The following is an 18,733-nucleotide window of genomic DNA, read 5'->3' as shown; positions in this document are numbered from 1 at the left end:
TTTCTGTAAACAAATACACGTGTACATACCTGTAAATACAAATGCCATTTTGGAAGTCTGCAAATGTCCCTACAGTATGTTTTTCTACATTAACAGGCTAATAAGTGTAAAACCTGAAACACTAATCATTGAATGGCATTTTCTATACGTTCGTCCTTTTTGGTGTTTATTCTTACTAACCTGTCTGTAATGAGATATAATTTTCCTTATGTCTGCCCTTTCCTCACACTAGTTCTATCCGTCCTACTCGTCACTACACAGTCTTTCTCTCTGAGGATTCGTCGGGAGACGAGCACCAGTATGACAATGATTCCATCTCTGGGTGTCCTGACAGCTTCCTCTTCTCCGTCCCTTTTGAATGGTCACCTTTGTACGCATCTTTGTCTGAATGATTAATATGTTTCAAATTCTCATTTCTTTCTCTCTTTTTTCTTGTGTTTTCTTCTTTTCTTCCTCTTCTCTCTTTAAGTATTGATGATCTGATCAAGCCGTGTTCTTTTTAATATTTGTTTCAATTAGAAAATGCCCAAACTGGCACTAGACAAATAAGATAATATAGGTGTTGAGTGCCGTTGTAAAGTTTTTTATTACATTAGTAATATTTACAATCATGATACAACCACACCCTCAGAAAATTGAGAATAATGCACCTGAGTTTTGAATCAGATCGATATTAAAACTCCATGGTTTTTGTTTTGGTTACAATGTTTCAACTTAAAGTCAATCTTTGGTGTTGCAGGCCACAGCCGTATCATTCCTTGAAGGAGGTTGAGTTAATCGAAGGGGTCGATCCTACCTTTGGGACAGAGTGTCATACTGCGCCTCCCAGTCCTGTCACAGAGAAGTTCTCCAATGTCAACCTCCTTGGTGACATCTTCGGCTGCCAGGACGAGCCTGAGAATCAGCCAATTACCTTGGCTAAAAGTCTTGAGGACCTGAGGACCCCCAAAGCCTCAGACGAACTGCAGGCCAAGTTTACCTACCAGGTCAGAGGTTTAAAGCAGTGCAGTTATTCCTTTGAGCAACACATGAAAATACATGAATGCCGAATTCGCTCACCAGGAAAACATTTAAAGCCTTAGTATCTCTTTTTTCCTACATTTATTTTGTGTTTGCAGAGGATGGATCTAAGCCTTGGGGAACACTCGCGAACACTTCCAGGCCTCAAGCTCTCCAACCCCTACAATAAACTGTGGAGCGTAAAGCAAGACGAGGCACCACTGCCCGTTTGTGCCCCCCCCGCCTGTGACAGACTGACTGACAGACAACCTTCTGTCCAACTTCCTATATACACAGAGTTCCACTCACCAAACCACGAAGGCTCCAGCCTAGCCACCGACTCTCTGGAGCTGTCCACCCCCAACAACATCACCATCCCACGTCCCCACGGACGAAAGACCCCTGAGCTTGGTACTGTCCTAGCGCCCCCTGTGGTCACGTCACGCTCTAAACCTGCAGGGACGGGTGAAGGAAGGACTTCAACAGGGGCACAAGAATTTAGGCAAGCGCTGGGTATGACCTCAGATGGAGACCTGCTCAAGCCTTCCAAGGTTGCAGAGGACAGTATAGACCTGCTGAGCCTTCTAGACCCCCTCAAGAGCTCAGCACAGATCAGTTCCAAGTCACTAACTGACGGGCTAGATGCTGGTACGTCATCTAGCTGCAAACCTGCACTGCCACCCATGTCTTACCCACAGGCTTTGCCTCCTTTCGCTGCCCATCCTCATGTATCACTCAATCCTTTTGCCCAGTCTCTGCAGCACACCTCCCCTCAAATGCATTACTCTCCGACCGTAAGTGGGAATCCCTTCAGCGCAGTGTACGGAGCACCACAAGCCTATTTACACACTGCGCCCCAGCCACAGTCCTTTTCGGCGATAGCAGGTCTCTATAGGCAGCAGTCTCCGGGCAGCTCGCCTCTGCCACCGCCGGCCCTCACCACCACCGTCACCCTCGTGCCTCATTCGTCTGCCAGCAGTTACACTCTTTCCACTCTGGCGGATTCCATATCTGGCACAGGTACAGCACTGGAAAAGCCCCGTTTTGCTGACAGAGAAAACCAGAAGACTCAGGATCCTTTTGGGGATCTGCTGACTATGGTCAAGCCAGCTACACCCCAAAAAAAGAAGGTGGAGGACCTTCGAAGGAGGTGGGAAACCTTTGACTAAGACCTGTGAGCGACACTAAGCCGCCCTTCTTTGTATTGCAGTTACTGACACATTAGCTTAAATACAATTTCTTCTGCTTACACAACTCGCTAAAAGTATAAGATATCAAAGACCTGCTGATAAAATCAACTTGTTTCCTGCTGCTGTGAGCTGAATGTGAATCTGAACTGTTGTCACCTTGCTACTACAGGTCACTGTGTGACCACAGGACAAGAAAGGAGCAGTGAACAAAAACCATAAACCACAGATCGGTGTTGCTATTTGTATACGCTACAGTAGCAACAAGCCTCTCTTTAAGTAGTTGATGAGCGTAGAGTAGGATGTAGCAGGAACCTGTAGCTTATGAACAGGTTGAACTGTACAAAGGCATTCGTCTGTTGTTGCTGCTGCAGAATCGTGTCAAGTTGCCACAAAACAAATGGCCGTCCAAGCTGTGGCCGTGTCAAACGTGCCCATCTGGTGATTCGATATAGTCACCAGACAGTGTATTTTGTTGGATCTGCTACATATGTAAAAGTCAAGGCCCAGTTTGATCTGTTACTGAAACCTGACTGGCAGGTTGGTGTTCCCACACATTTGACTCTAATTGGGATTGAATGAATGTGCCACTGAATCTTCTTCTAGGACCTTCACTGTTACATTACTACACTAGGTGGAAGAATCATTAATGAGCACTTGCTGTTTGCTCACAAAACTAATATTAAGCCTAACTCATTACAATAATCCTCTCAGCACAGTTGGTGTAGCTGCACTTTAAACAATGAACCAGCTCCTTTTGGTAATGTTGGTGCTCTATATAGCAGCAAATTAAGTAATTGTTGCAACAGGGACACCAAATAGTGAAATTAAAGTGAAATTAAACCGCTTACAATTGTAGTCAATATTTCCTTTTAGTCCTGTGTGTACTCAATAGAAAATCACAGAGACAGCTTCAAGATGCCAACAATTTACAGCTTGTCTCTATTCACTAGCGAAGCCAGCACCTCTCTGTAGTGTAATGTTCAGTATAGATCTTTATAGATTTGTGACTTTAGAGGATACGAAGTATATCACATTCAGTGTACAGTGTATGTCATCTACAATAAGCCTGTACATTAAGCAATAGCTTGTCTGCTGTGGTTGATTAACATCCTACTGGTCGTGTGCTGCTGTAGCTACAGAGTGGTTGGTGGTACAGTGGTGGTTGGTATCAGTCACTCAGTTCACACATGGATGTTTTCAGTAGCTTCATGCACAGTGTTTATTTCCTTCAAGATGAATCCCGTCTACGACTTCTCTCACTGACCTATGAAATGTGTTGCCTCCTACTGTTTTTAAAAGAGACGTTTTAAGAGGTCTCCAGCAGACTGTGATGCCCCAGTGAATAATTATAAACATATCTATTAAATATGAGGGGGCTTTGAAACACTTTATTGTACACTTTGTTGTTTTAAAAGATCTAGTTGCTTCTTTTGCTGCTGATGGATGCATTTCCTTTTGTTTGTTTTGCCTCAGTCCAGTATTATATTGTGTTTGATGGTGATGTCTAATGCGTTTCAGGTTTTCCCAGTTTTTCTAGCACTACTTATTTGAGCTGTCAGACATTGCGTAGCTGTCACTTCCTGTTAGCCTTTACATCTTTCCAGGGGATCCTGGTGCATTTATATGTATCCAATGCCAAAAAGTCCTACTTGCTTCAAAGTGCTGTACAGTGTTAGTTGCAGTTCTGAGTAAACACTATATTTATTCTAAGACTGATTAATTAAGAGTGGTGACTAGTAACTAAAGATACTAGATTGACATTTTAATAATGTCAGCTTTACTTTCACAATGCAGGACGTCATGTCCTGCTATGTTGTTGTACCAACAGTTAATCTGTCTGTTGGTTAACAGCCACATATCTTATTCCATGTTCATACCTGAAATTACAAGTTAAATGATTTCTGCCAGAGAATCTCTGGTTAATTTATCTTTATAGAAGCCTTTTTTTTCACTAACCCCATGATTCTCTGACTTTTTAGCACAACCAAATGATCCCTTGTATAAGACAATTATTAAAATTAAACTCTGAAACACTGTGATGCATTTTTTATTTCTTCCTTCACCATCATCTCTGTGGAAGAAGCTATAGCGAACACGAGTTGGAAGCTGCAGGTGTAAGTTGCTGCAGTTATTATAAGTCTTTGCCAGGATCATAGAAACAACAGTCACTTTATTTTTTTCAAATGTTGGGTATTTTTTATATCAAAGGAACAAAGCAAACAAAAGATTGTGTGCAGACCTACCTAAATGCTCCCATATGCAATAACACCTTATATTGTACATTATATTCATAAAACACTTATTCCTTTCATTATTCATGGTAAAGTATTTAACTTTCATATCTACAGAAGACGCTTCTCCATCACAGTTCGTACCTTAAACTAGTTAATCTGTGTTTTACTGACTGTGAAGAAGCTACTGGAGACACAGACAGATGTGAGCGCCCACTGAAACGCAATGAATATCAGTTCACTTATATACAGAGTATATAACCATAAATACACAACATGTACAGGTTTGACCTAAACAGACAACAACAAAAATGTCAACTTGTGGAATAAAATGTACAATCCACCGCCTTCTATCAAAAAGATTGTGTGTCTCACACTGAGACCTGAAAATGCATGGAATCTTGTAAGAAACTTTCCTTGCTCCAAAGTCAAGTCTAATAGTGTCCTGTGTGTTTTACTCATATCATTGAAGTCAATCTCACTCACTGAAACACTTTATTCTTATAAGGGTTGTTCGCCCAGGAGCGACACCAGAACTTAACAGTAAGTGCAAACAATCAAGTCTAATTGTTGTGTCTTCCTTCAGTCAGTGAAGCCCTGCTCACTTTTGTCAGTGTTTAACAATATAGAACATTGTATCCTACAGTAGGGTTAGGGTTTGTAGGATACAACTAGGAATTTGAAGGAAATTCAAATATCCCAACGAGAAATTAGTTCATGAAGACAAACTGTTCCTGGAGTTGATTCAACAGCTGATCCAACAACTGCAGAAGAATAAGCCACTAACAATGTAGAAAAAATATAACGGAGTATTTTCTTAGCAGTTACAGTATCCAGTTTCTGTCTCTTCGCTGGAATGACCAGCTGCAATACAGACTGAATGTCTACAGCGCGTTGGTTCTTAATTCAACAAGTCAATTATAAATAACGTTAACCCATGAAACCGCCGGTTGGCACCTTTGACTCATTCATTCTCCGTCCTGTTACAGAGGGATCAGGTGGGTTGCCAGTGCAGGATCAGTGAAGTTTCAGCTTTCTGCTCAGAAAGCCCCAGTTTATATGTATTTGTGTATTTCTCTCTCTCTCTCTCTCTCGAGACACACACTAGTCCTTGGGTTAACTAGCAGCATTTGCCCCACTTCCCACCTTGTCCCACTGAAAACAAAACCAGTCCTGACTCAGGCGTCACCACAATGATGACTATTAAAACACCAGAGGACAGTTTTCATGGTTTGTGTTCAGGCTTCTTGAAATAAAGAGCTTTTTTTAAAAAAAATCTCAATACTTTTCTAACCACAATCACACGTACAGCACCAGACGGGCCCTGTCTTATACAATAAACCACCTTCTTGGGTCCTCATCCTATCGTTTGATGCTTCAGAAGAAGACTTAGGGCCGTTTCCTTGCGTCACCTGTAGTTTACGCACACTAATACTGTTCAACCATGGTACTAACTGCACTGAGCACCGCGTCCACCCGCAGGGCTGTGTGGCCCACAGCCTCAGGTGAGCTCTGTGGGTCCGGATCACCTCCAGCTCCCCATCCCGTCAGATGAGCCTCTCCTCTGGTGGCACTTTGAGCATGCTGTCCATCTCCAGCCGAGCCCCGGCCAGCTCCTGAGCACTGGGGCTGTACGCGCCCTCCGACTGGCGCTTCTTCCTGGCTGTGAGCACCATGAAGGTCAGGCTGAAGATCAGTATCAGCACACAGAAGCAGAGCAGCAGGATGGCTAGTGCCAGCCAGGGGACGCCCTGCTTACTGGCCAATTTCTGGGAAGAGGGGACAGAAATGAGGCCTTAAAATTAAAAATATGGAGTAAAATACCATTTAAATCAAATTAAAGATTCAAATTCATCATTTGTTATATAATCTTTTGGGATTGAAATGAAACATTCAAATTAAAGACCAGCCGCGTACATTAGTGTCACACGTTGGGCCGCTGTAGCCAGGTGGACATTCACACACGAACATGTTGAATCGATCTAAGCAGGAGCCGCCATTTTGGCAGGGGTTGGACTCACACTCGTTAATCTCCGTTTCACAACTATGAGACAGAAAAAGACACGATTTGAGAAGGAACCAGTGTCTCTGTGTCGAAACAAGATGATGGAACAGGTAAAGAACTGCCTACATAGACTGAGAAGAGACGTTAAAGTTAGTTCTGTATTTTTGTTCAGGGTACATATCGTCGTCATCATCATCATCATCATCATCATCCTCCAGTGATTTGAAGGGGGAGCATAATAAGCAGTAACTCACCTGCTGCCTGTGAAGCCTGGCACACACGTACAGTTGGCCCCCCACAGCCCATCAGTGCACACGCCGTCATTGACACACTGCATGTCTTTGCCGCACTGTATTGGAGGATAGTCCCACCTGTTGGGAAGCAAACAGGCAGCAGTGAACGGACGGCTCCCGGTCAGCCGACCCGGGGCTTTGCTCTCTACTCACTGGCACAGGGGGCCGCTGTAGGCCTCGGGGCATGTGCAGTGGTACATGTTGGGTCCGTCCCGACAGGTGCCTCCGTGCTCACACGCGTGATGCTCGCACTCATCCAGGTCCTCCTCGCACAGCGCGCCCGCGTAGCCGGGGCGGCACTGGCACTCAAACGCTGCCAGCCGGTCCCTGCAGTTGCCATGGACGCAGGGCTGAGAGGCGCAGTCGTCAGCATCAGCCTCACACCGTTCTCCCTCCCAGCCGGAGTCGCACACGCAGCCGAACTTATTGAAGAGATCCTCGCAGGTGGCCCCGTTCAGACAGGGGTCCGAGTCACAGACAGGGGCGCTGGTGCAGCCCAAACGCACCTTCGGTTTGCCCACCAGGTGAAACTGGGACGCCTGCGGGGCCTCATAGTCGTCCATGAAGGGGAGGTAGACTCCTCCCACTCTCACGGCGCCCAAGCAGCCGGTGAAGCTCTCTGCGACGGCCAGCGCGGCCCCCTTCTCGTTGAGGAAGTGCAGGCCCCCCGTGCGCTCCGGGCTGCTGCTGGCGTCCGTGACCCCGTCCACGATGATGAACCAGGGGGAGGCTTTGCGCTTGCGCTCCGCCATGGAGACGTTGACGCGGTGCCAGCGGCCGTCGGCCACTCGCCGGACCCCGGTGAAGGCCAGGGTCTCCACGCTGTTCCCGACGTGGATCTCCACCCGCACGCAGGCGTCCAGCAGGCTCACCATCAGCATGTCGGAGCCCCAGGCGGCCCTGAGGAGCACGGCGTTCTCCGACCGGGTCCGCAGCTCCAGGTATATGTTGGAGACGGGTCGGGCCAGCGAGCCTCCAGCGCTGTACTGGACAGGGTTGTTCTCAAACGTGGCGTTGTGCACACCTGAAGGCATCGTTAGCAGTTATTACCAGCAGTACATCCGGTCTATGAACTCACGACCATGAGGCAAAGGTTCTTACATTCATATCCATCGGGGAGGTCCACGCAGTGGCCTCCGTTCACACAGGGGTCACTAACGCACCACACATGTGTTTCACAGCTCTTTCCGGCGTACCGCTCCGGACAGGAGCACCTGAAGTCGTTGAAGGTGACGGCGCACTCTCCACCGTTCTGACAAGGCTTTATCTGCAAAGAGACCGTCAGAGCGTCAGCCGCGATGGGGTCGTGATAAATAGCGATGCGGCGGAGCTGTCCGCGCGGCGTCCCACCTTGCAGGTGTCGTCGCTGACGCAGCCTCTCATCACGTTCTCAGCGTCACTCGGTAAATACGCCCCCTCCTCAGCCGAAATGTTCCACGCGTCCACGTCCAGGTGCGTTGAACCCAGGCGCAGGTCTTGCAGGCAGCCTTTGTAGCGCCCGCCCCACGCCTCCGCGCTCCAGTCTCCTGGAAGTCCTCCCACGTAGGCCTCGTCGCCGCTGGCGACGGCCACTTGGGGGATCTGTCCTATGCTGTAGCGCAGGCCTGCGTGGCCAAAGACCACCTGCTCCCCCCGCACCTCCACCTGCACCAGCTGCTTCTCCCCCGTGGCCACAAACACGGGCGCGGTGAGCGGGGCGCTGCCGGGCAGCGAGCTGACCAGCAGCCTCCCCATCCCCAGGTACACGGAGAAGTACACCTGACCCTCGGCCTTTTCCGTGGGCCTCCGGAGCTGGAACAGCAGCCCCTCGCTCTTCAGCGACCTCAGGAAGAAGGACACGTTGAAGCTGCTGCCGTGACTCTGACCAATGTCGTACGCACTGAAACTCAGCGTGTCCTCGTGGCCGTACGTCCATGAAGGGAACTCTGCCCGAGGAGAACAAAGAGTCGCGATTAGGATTAGATTTATAAGGATATTTGTAGCAACTATTACATTTGATTTGATACAATTTGAACCCCCATAAAGAAAAATACCTCTTTTTATTATGACAAAATTTTTTGTTAATTTACAGTCAGGCTGGTTTCACACCAGATTGAATTGAATTGAAAACTGAATCTGCCAAGTTACTACCTCCTGGGTATTTTTTCCAATTATGATGTGTTTTCAGTACGTTTTGTAAAATAACATTTATTCCATAATTTTGCTGCTTTTAGCTTTATTTCCTAGATCCTTTTACCAGTCAACTCTATGATCATAACTACTGCAGGAGGTCATTCACTGCTTATTGAAATATGATGGAATCTTTTGACATACGATGTCAAAAGAAACTAACCACTAATTAACATGATAATAGTTTTATAATAACAGGATCAAATAACAATTTGAAAAGTGTCCAAAGGCTTTCTGCTAATTTTGTAAACAATTTAAACTTATTCAAAACGTATAAATAAACGTATTCATTCATGCCACAGCAACATGAACAGCAATTTGTGTCTTTGCTGTTTGTCCTTAAACTTAAAGATTTGCAATTCCCAACTACAACAATAACAGTGTATTAATCATTCAGTTGTCGAAGTAAGTCATTTTATCTGTTTATTAGCGTCAAAGCTGGAGAAAACTGCTCTGTTAGAAGACGTTGCCTGTGTGTTAAAATGCTGTTATATGTATATATATTCAGGTAACATTTATAATATATACGTAGTGTGGTGGTACTTGCCTTCAGAGCAGCTCTCACTGTAAAAGGGCCGGTGGCAGTCACAGTAATAGCTGGTCCACAGGTCCACGCAGCGGCCGTGTCCGTCACAGGGGTCCGGTTTACACCACTCGGTCTTATTGCACCCCAGCTCATGCCCCTGGTTCTCTGGCAGCGTCTGTGGCAGGATGGGCTTAGAGTCTATCATCAGGTCCTCCATGCATCCAATGAAACCTACGCCACTCATAGAGTTCTCCAAGAGCTCCTCAGGAGCTCCACCGATATAAACGTGAGCGAAGGCTTCAGAGGGCTGAAAGGTGGGCTCACTCGCTCCACCATCGGTGACTCTGCAGCGGTCCCACTCGCAGCCAGGGCCCTTCACGGTCAGAGTCAGGCCTTCAGCATCTACGTACACGTGGGCGTCCCTCCAGTCCCCGTCGCTGAGCAGCCCAGGATACGTTACTTCCAGCTCAGAGTCCTCAGAGGAAGCTTTGGCACGAAGGCCCCCGCTCACGACCTCCAGCAGCAGGTGGTTGTCCGCATCCCCCCTGTAGAAGAGCACCAGGCTGGGCAAAGTGGTCCGGAAGCGGAGCTGGACCCCATGACCTCGGTGGGCTCTGTGCTGCAGCTCCCTCCTGCCCCGCGCGTCCTCGACCACCCGGATGTGGACGAACCCGGGGGAGGAGAAGGAGAAGGTGGTTCTGGTGGAGCAGCGCGGGTCGTAGAAGCCGGGGGGGCACAGGCACGCGTGCCCGTGCTCTCCCCCCTCCAGCCACGGGCGGCAGGTGGCCCCGTTCTGGCAGGCGTGGCCCACGCAGCCGCGGAGCTGCACCTCGCACTGACGCCCCCCCCAGGGAAGCTGGCCCGCGGCCGCGTCGGGGCAGTGGCACGTGTAGGACGCCCTGCCGTCTTCGCACCAGCCGCCGTTCTGACAGGGCTGGCTCTCACACTCGTCTACGTTCACCTCACACAGCTTCCCTGAGGGGGAGCACCGCACCGAGCGTTACAGGGGGTCGCAGGTTCGCGATGAATTCCCTTATTTAGTGTCACCACGAGACATTATTAGACACAATTCATTTTGCAATAGATTCATAACTGATGGCTGCAGCTCCCATGATTTCACTGTGTGAGCGATTTGCAGGATCAGACCTACCCAGGAACCCTGCGGCGCATGTGCAGGTGTAGCTGTTGATCCCGTCCTCACAGGAGCCTCCGCTCTGACACGGCTCCGACTCGCACTCGTCGATGTCCACCGAGCAGTTTTCTCCTGCCGTGCGACACATACGAGGGTGTGTGGGGGCGGTTTTGGCGGCGTGAGCGACACACGCTGAGCTGAGCTGAACTGACCTGCGAAGCCCGGCGGACACTGGCAGACGTAGCCCGCGGCATCTGCAAAGCTGAGCTCCCAGTCCGGCGTCCAGTGGGACGGATCGGAGCGCTGGAAACACCGGCCTCCGTTCTCACACGGCTGCTCAGCACATTCATCGATGTCCGTCTCGCAGTTTGGGCCTTCGTAACCTGAGGAACACGGGCACCTTCGCACCTCAGCTCTGGTTCAGGGTGAAGACGTGCTGGTTTCTGCTCAGGCTTCTGCTTTCTTACCCGGCCAGCAGAGGCAGGTGTAGCCTTTGACTCCTTCCACGCACGTGGCAGCGTGCTGACAGGGCTCAGACGCACACTCAGCGATGTCCACTTCACAGTGATCGCCCTCAAATCCCGTGTTTCCACAGTCACAGTCGTAGCTGCAATTTACCCACGCGGGGAAAAACACACACAGTGAGAAACAAATGGAAAAAAGACATTCAAATACAAAATACCAATAATGATGGATGCAGACTGGTTGAAGGTTTTAGTCAGTTACATCTTCTGTGTGTTGGTGATCATTAATGCGATCTAAGTCTCCCCGCGTTCTCTGGCTTCCTCCCACTGTCCTAAAACCTGCAGTTACGTTGATTGGTTACTTCTCCTGCTGGGATATTTTCAGGAGTAGAAAATGGCTGGATGGATGGATGCTGGTGTAGTATTACTTTTGTTATTTGTGCATGACTTTCTTTAAGTTCTTATTTATTAGTTTGATTGTCTGTAGCATGGACGACGAGACAGCTGCTTTTTTAGTAAAAACCCTTTAAATCAAAGCCACTGAATGCAAATTTTACTAGTCTCTTTTCAAATACTCAACTAGGTTTTTCTTACAAACCAACAAGGAAATAAACATATAAAAAAACTTAATGAGTGAACTGCCTTCGGTGCTGTGGCTGTAGCATGTAACCCATCATCCCTCTACCTGTTGACCATGTCCTGACACACTGCTCCATTCTGGCACGGCACGCTGACGCACTCGTCCACGTCCACCTCACAGTCAACGCCTTCGAACCCCGGCAGACATTCACACGCGTACATGCCGATCAGGTCGTGGCAGGTGGCTCCGTTGCGGCAGGGGCTGGACTCGCACTCATCTACCTCAGCCTCACAGTTGACTCCTGGTGGAGGAGAACAGCGAGGACGCAGTGAGGACGCAGGAACAGCCGCGATGACGATAAGCTGCTCGAAGGTCCGCATCAGCGTGTCTATTCTAGTTTAAACATATCTACAGTGATAAGGCCAGCGGGAATGCAGCAGTGCTGATCTAACCTGAAGCTCCTCTGACACACAGCAGACGCTGAGAAGGAAACAGTGTTTTCTCTGCTATCTGAGCTGCAGATAAGAGGCCTGACTAAAAACGTCTCACTGGGCACTTGAAATACTCAACGTCTCTGCTTCATCAGGGACAAAGAAAACACCTAAGACTTCCAGTAATAAATGGCGGCGAGAAGCATGACGTACATAAACTTCAGAGGAACAAATGTTTTACGCTCGCTTCGCTGTCATAGAGAAAAATGTCAACATAATAATAAACATCTTGATTCACAGATCCCAACTAAAACCAACAACAAATTAAGAGTCTTGCTTGGAAAACTAATAATAAATGCATAAATAAATAAAATTCACCTTCAATAAAGTGAAGCAGGAGCCTTAAGATACTAGAGATGATAAAGATCATAGATGATGAACAGGTACATGCACCAGTTTTCATCAGTCAGAAACTAAAGCGTTTGGAAGGTTGGTGAATTAAGATAATTTGAGAAATCTGACTTACGTGAATAATGTTGAGACTAAAATATTACTTTATGGGTCTAGACTTCATCTACATTGTTGGTGCTATTTTTGTTTATGTGATGCGTATAGAAGGAAATAGCAGCAGGATTAAGAGTCATGGCAGAACTATTACACAGTAGAATCCTGCACAGCGGAAACCCACAGTTTTTTATGATGTTGTGTATCAGTTGATAACAATAATTGTGAACTGCATGAATTAGATTTTGGATGTGACTTTACAGTAAATCTGGGCTGTGCTGTCACAGGAGACACAGCAGTACATCACTGTGGTATGTATAGAATAGTATAGAGGTTTACCTTTAGATTCTTTTTCTAAGGGCAATGAATTCAGCTGAGTTTGGAAGAATAAGTGTTTCAGGGGTATATTTGTGTTTTTCATCATTCACAGGGTGTTCTCATGTGCCTCCTTCCTATCTAACACTGTCAGTGTCTCCAGGGACCAGCACAGGCACAGGTCAGACCCAGGTCTCCTTCTGTGCGCGCGCATCCAGCGGCGGGCGTCTCCTGCGTGACGCTGAGGCGCGCGACGCTCACCTGCGAAGCCCGTCAAGCACTCGCACTCGTAGTGGTCCTTCTCGTTGATGCACGTGCCGTTGTTCTCGCAGGGCCGTGACGCGCACTCGTTGATGTCGATCTCACAGTTGTGGCCCTGGAAGCCCGGCACGCAGAAGCAGTGGAACTCCGCCACCCCGTCGACGCAGATGGCTCCGTTCTGACAGGGCTCCGATGAGCACTCGTCGACGTCCTCCTCGCACGTCCGCCCTTCGAAGCCCGCGGCGCAGTGACACGCGAAGCCCTCCGGTCGCAGAGCGCACGTCCCGTTATTCCTGCAGGGCTCGTCCACGCAGTCGGTCACGCGCGCCCTGCAGTCCCGTCCGCCGAGCCCGGGGGGGCACCTGCAGAAGTAGCCGTTGAGCTGATCCACGCACAGCGACCGCGGAGCGGAGCACGGGCTGCTCTCGCACTCGTCCACGTCCACGGTGCAGTTGTCCCCCGTGAGGCCGCTCGGACACGCGCAGCGGTACTCTGCGGTGCCGGGGGTGCTGCTGCAGCGCTCGCACGGAGCGAAGACGCAGGCGTCGTAGAGCTCCTCGCAGGTTTTGCCCATGTATCGGACCCCGTCCCTGGCACAGATACAGGCGTAGTCGTCCGTGGTGTCCACACAGGTGGCCCCGTTCTGGCAGGGCGCAGACAGACATTTGTCTGATGAAGCCGAGCAGAGGATGCCTGGAAGACAGAGGAGCAAGTGTGATGGAGGCATGGTGTAATGTGGAGTAACCTGTGTCAGCTGGGACGGGCTCCATCACCTCTCATCAACATTTAGTGACTGATGGTTGAACAGCAAGGAGCCCAGCAAGCTACACCAAACTTAATGTGCTGCAACAAGAGTCTATATGAAATCTGACAAAAAGTAATGTCACACTAGTAAAGACTTCATGTGGTCGACTTGCACTATTTTATTACAGTCCCATTTTTAGAAGGAGTCCTTACAGATACTGTAACAGTATCTGCATGTTGTGTACATGGCCAGTACACGGTTGCACAGTCAAGCAGTAGGTTACTGTATGTCAGCTGTGGGACCTGTTTGGAGTTTTCGTGGGCAGCAGAGGTGGAGCAGCGACCGATCAGAGGATTGATGGGTCACTTCCTGGATTCTCCAGTCAGGCAAAGCATCAAAAATCGCTCCATTGCAGGAGAATAGTTCAACAGCGCAAGAACTGAAAACCGCTGCTCAAACAAGAGGAAACTACTTTAACAGACTCCCACCAAAAGGTTTAATACAGTAGAAATTATGTAGTAACAAAAAGCAACCAACAGACATGAACATGAACCGACCAACTAACTTTTATTTCAGTCCTAATAAAATAAAATAACATATCAGCTGATCATGTTCATAGACAATATTTAGAAATAGGACCTAATTTAGTTCATATTACTAAACTGTAGGCCATGAGTTCAAGATACCTTAACTTTGTCAAGTACATAGTCAGTGTTAGCAAATTCAAATTTGCTCCTGTAGACACGTTTCAGCACATCCGTGTCTTTAGCTGTGTAGCTACAGTAGAAATAGTCAAATGTAAAAGAGGACTTTTAGGACGTCATTCACAAACACAAGCCCAGGCTTCACTGTTGACTGGACCAGTCATGCAGACCGTTCCTTCAATTGGGTTTATAGAGTTTATACAGTATTTGGGTGCTTTGAGGTCTAAGACAGTAGCTTGCACTGTAAAGTATGTATTCACATGATTTAAATGTATATTAAAAATGGAATTAACAAATGTTTTGTGTTCCTTCTCTTAATTTGCTTTTAGCCGGCAGAAACGACCACGCTGAGTATTATCAGGCATTCCTGTGGAGCCATTGTTTATGACAGCCTACAAAGTGGAGCCGAGCACTTTGGGGTGGGTGGGTGATGGGATTAACAATACATACACTGTCTCCCCCCACCAGCCAATGCTATGAGGTTGCTGTGAAATCAGCCCACATTCCCTTTATTAGGCCAATCTGGACTCTGCACAAATAGCTCCCTCCAGTGCTGCCAACCCCCAACACTGATCAGGGTCTTGTTCCCAAGTTCTCCCTAAAGGGGAAATAATTGACAGTAAAGGGAGTGAGTTATGGAGGAGGGAGGGGGCCTGGAGAGGAAGAGCGATTAATGAGACACAGAGAAATGCTTCCTCGTCATATTCCCTGCAAACACTGAGATCGAGCACGTTTTAAGCCCCCCCTCGCACACACACACACACACACACACACACACACACACACACACACACACACACACACACACACACACACACACACACACACACACACACACACACACACACACACACACACACACACACACACACGCTTTCCTGGCAACGTTACAACAGTTTTGTTAATTTCACCTGAAAGATTTGAAGGAATGTTTGGTTTTCTTTAGGCCCCTCTCGGTCGTTTGATGTGGGCAGAGCTCTGTCACATATTGGGTTCTTGTTCATGAGTTTCTTCCTCACATAAGGAGCAGCTCATGGGTTTGCCCTGTTTGTAAGTTTGAAGCAGTCCCAACCTCAAAGAACTCACTTGTTTCATACAGAGGTGATCAAATTAACCCAGGCTTTGAGTTCAGCTCCACATTTAAAAATTCAGAGCTGACTTGAAAATAATAAGGTCTAGTTTTTTTATTTTTTATTATAAGATGAGACCAAGAGAAAAACAAGAGATCATATTTTTATCATCCTGCTGAGTATTATCATGAGCATTTAGTTCTTGCACCATACTGCTGATTCTGAATAACACAGCGTTTAGCAATAATGCTAATAACCCCGTTCTTACACTATGACTGCTGACAGTTTAAGTCAGTCAAACCACGAGGTCCTCAGACGGTCGTTGTCGTTTCCAATCGTGCGTGAGACGCATCGTCGCCTCAGTCTGACCCGCAGACACTAAGCATGTTTGAACTGTGGAGATTTAAGTGGGCTGCAGGAAAGTGTGAGGCACCGGCAGATAGAGGATCGGCAGGTGGCCGTCAGGGGTGTCAAGATTAGGTTGGAGTCATCTGGGTGTAAGAGTTGGGCGAGGATAAACATGTTACTACAGTAGGTGAGGAGGTAATCCTGCATCGCTGTGGATCACACTCATGAAGATGTACCACTCACGGATTCAGGCTCTATACGACATCAACAGTCTGACTCAGTGAACAAACTGTTTGAAACGTCGGCCTTTGTGAGGTCCATGGTTGTAACTCGACACATTAAACTTGTAGGGCTTAAGGCAAATAAAGGGCATTACAAATAGTTTCCCTTTATCAACTTGGACCTTTTTCTGACTGGGACTTGACTGATTCATGTTGATGCTACTGATTCTCTTTCTGTTTCACATGAGGGGCAACAAGTAATGTGTACAGTTTGTGCCCTTTGACACGAGAGGTGCTCTGTTCTGTGTTGTTCATCCAGATGTATCTTATCCAGATGTCTATCCAGACTTTGTAAAACCAGATATATTTGTTGTAAGTGTGAAGGGCACAGTCTCGGGGGTTTAAGCACACGCCGTGCTGCTGCCCCTCCCCCTCCAGCCTTTCAGCCTGGCAGGTTTGGTGGCCTGCTTGACCTTCAGAGCTTTTCTATGTTGTAATCCCTGTGGCTTCTTTGGGCCAATCCCCTTGCTCCCCTAATCTCCTGGTGTCGGCTACCTGCACAGATTATAGCGAGCTTCGCGCTCGGGCGTGTGTCCACGCTGACATCTACTCTGTCACAACACTCTCCATCACGGCCTCCTCAAATCACGCCGACCTCACGTCACCGGCTTCCAACACTAAAACCTTCATGAAATGTGGCAGAGCCGAAGTGTTTCCACCCAGATTTCGGCTAAGCTAATGCAAATACAGGATTTCCATGCTACACTAAAGTTTCCTAAATGCTTAAACTACTCCTAAAGCACATATGGCTGTTAGTGTCTGAAAATACAAGTCCCACAAATAAAAAGCAGACAACAGCATGTTACATCAAGGCCAGCTGCTCTACATCCACTTCTGAAGATGTGCAAAATGTAAAATGCAGTCCTGAAAGTAGGGTGTGATGTTCCAAACCTCACATTACATTAGGTGGATCATGTTTGGGCTGGAACCGTTTAGTGATGTTCAAAAGACTCAGAAGTTACAACTGGACCCTGAAAACACTGACAACTTCCAAGAAAACACTAAACATGGGAACAAGGCACAGACCAGAATTCAGACTGGGCTGCAAAATTTGTCAAATAGCAAAGCATCATGGGACATATAGGCACAAGGGCCAGAAACTGTCTACGTAAAAAATTAGACTACTCTTGAATCAAACACAACTCAGGTGAATTTTTACACATCCCTACACAAAAGACAGCTTCAAAACTCTTGGTATTGATAGTACAAAAATGTTTCACCCCTTCTCTCGCACAAATACATATAGACATGAAACAATGATAAATGAAAGACGTGACTTAAATGAAAAAACAGACTCTGAGCACGTTACAGTGTAACACAACAGCCACTAGATAGTGTGGAGTCAAATGACCAGATGGCAGACGATCTGGTGACAGACTGACAGGAAACTGACAGGAAGGACCAGATGAGGATGATTGGCTGTAATAACCATGTGACGGGCGACAGGGGGGAACCAGGAAGTAAGTGTCAACAGCAGGTAAACAGGTGCATTTGTGCACTAATGTACAGATTTATAGATGAGTGTAAACAAGACACTGAAAAAATGCAACCTAATGGAAATGAAAATGAACTGCCCTGGAATTATCCACACAATGTTTGAGTAGACAGATAAATTATACTAGTAAAAATATAGAAGAGTAATTCCACTGCAGGCGTCACTAACTCATCACGTTTCTACCTGTGTTTACAAAGTTAATTGATGCCATTAGCACAGACGGCGCTTGTTAAACCACAGATTACAAACACAGGGATTGGACCAGTCGACATAAACAGTTAACAGATAATAACAAGACACACACACACACACACACACACACACACACACCAAGCCAACAAGCACCTCTCGAACACCACTTGTTCTCAAAGCAGCATCTCTAGAACTCTAGAAGCCTCCTTCACATTCCTGAGACCTAAACGTTAACTGCTTCTAACTTAATTCCCCATCGCTCCTCCACATTTTTCAAAGCAATTTTTAAATAATTTTTACTCAATAAAAAATGATGAATCAATCTAGTTTTCTACCACAGCAGTGTGTGGGGCCACCGTGTCCTACAACCTGTTGCTACTGTGAGCAGCCCCGCATTCCCTGTGGTTACAGTCCGTTTGAGGTCACACAAACAATAAGAGCTGTTTCCACTCACCCCACTTAAACATCATCATCGTCAGCAGCACTGTTTTCAGGTTCAGGTGAATTTGGCCCAGCTCCATGGTGACACCGGCGAACACAAGACCACGGGGAAACAAACAGGCTAGACGTCCGGCATCACTGACATGCTGCTATGTGATGGACATGCTCTGTGCTCGGCTCAGCTGCTGTGTTTAGAGGGTGACATGCTGCACTCTGCCCATGCTTGGCTGCTAATGAGAGCAGCCCTGGATTCAAACAGGCAGCCCTCCCTTCAATGTGTAATCAGCCATGAGAGCTCAGAGACAACAGCAAAACATGAGCTGGACTAACAAGACAAATCTATGGAAACCGTCAACA

The 18,733-nt window shown here is 47.5% G+C and overlaps 2 protein-coding genes across 3 annotated transcripts in view; one reads left to right on the top strand and one right to left on the bottom strand.

Annotated features, from left to right (window-relative positions):
* The window catches only part of dennd1a (DENN/MADD domain containing 1A), a 15,386-nt gene extending 11,159 nt beyond the window's left edge, over positions 1-4,227 (top strand). The window contains exons 21-23 of one of the 2 annotated variants that reach the window (XM_029168500.3): positions 233-370; positions 740-986; positions 1,119-4,227. In XM_029168500.3, the coding sequence (XP_029024333.1) occupies positions 233-370; positions 740-986; positions 1,119-2,168 (1,435 nt within the window). In that variant the 3' untranslated portion in view covers positions 2,169-4,227. The remainder of the gene's footprint in view (positions 1-232; positions 371-739; positions 987-1,118) is intronic. The other variant, XM_029168502.3, reaches the window with a different exon arrangement.
* Positions 4,221-18,733, bottom strand: crb2a (crumbs cell polarity complex component 2a). The gene is made up of 13 exons (XM_029168499.3): positions 18,390-18,733; positions 13,101-13,793; positions 11,695-11,890; positions 11,013-11,152; positions 10,758-10,928; positions 10,564-10,677; positions 9,435-10,388; positions 8,069-8,643; positions 7,820-7,985; positions 6,872-7,742; positions 6,680-6,796; positions 6,338-6,464; positions 4,221-6,189 (listed from the first exon to the last, which is right to left on the bottom strand). Exons 1-13 carry the CDS (start codon positions 18,454-18,456, stop codon positions 5,968-5,970), a joined length of 4,413 nt encoding a protein of 1,470 aa, XP_029024332.1. The 5' UTR covers positions 18,457-18,733; the 3' UTR covers positions 4,221-5,967.

This window comes from Betta splendens, chromosome 12, assembly GCF_900634795.4.
Source record: "Betta splendens chromosome 12, fBetSpl5.4, whole genome shotgun sequence".
NCBI lineage: Eukaryota > Metazoa > Chordata > Actinopteri > Anabantiformes > Osphronemidae > Betta > Betta splendens.
This window is presented reverse-complemented; position numbering and strand designations above follow the sequence as displayed.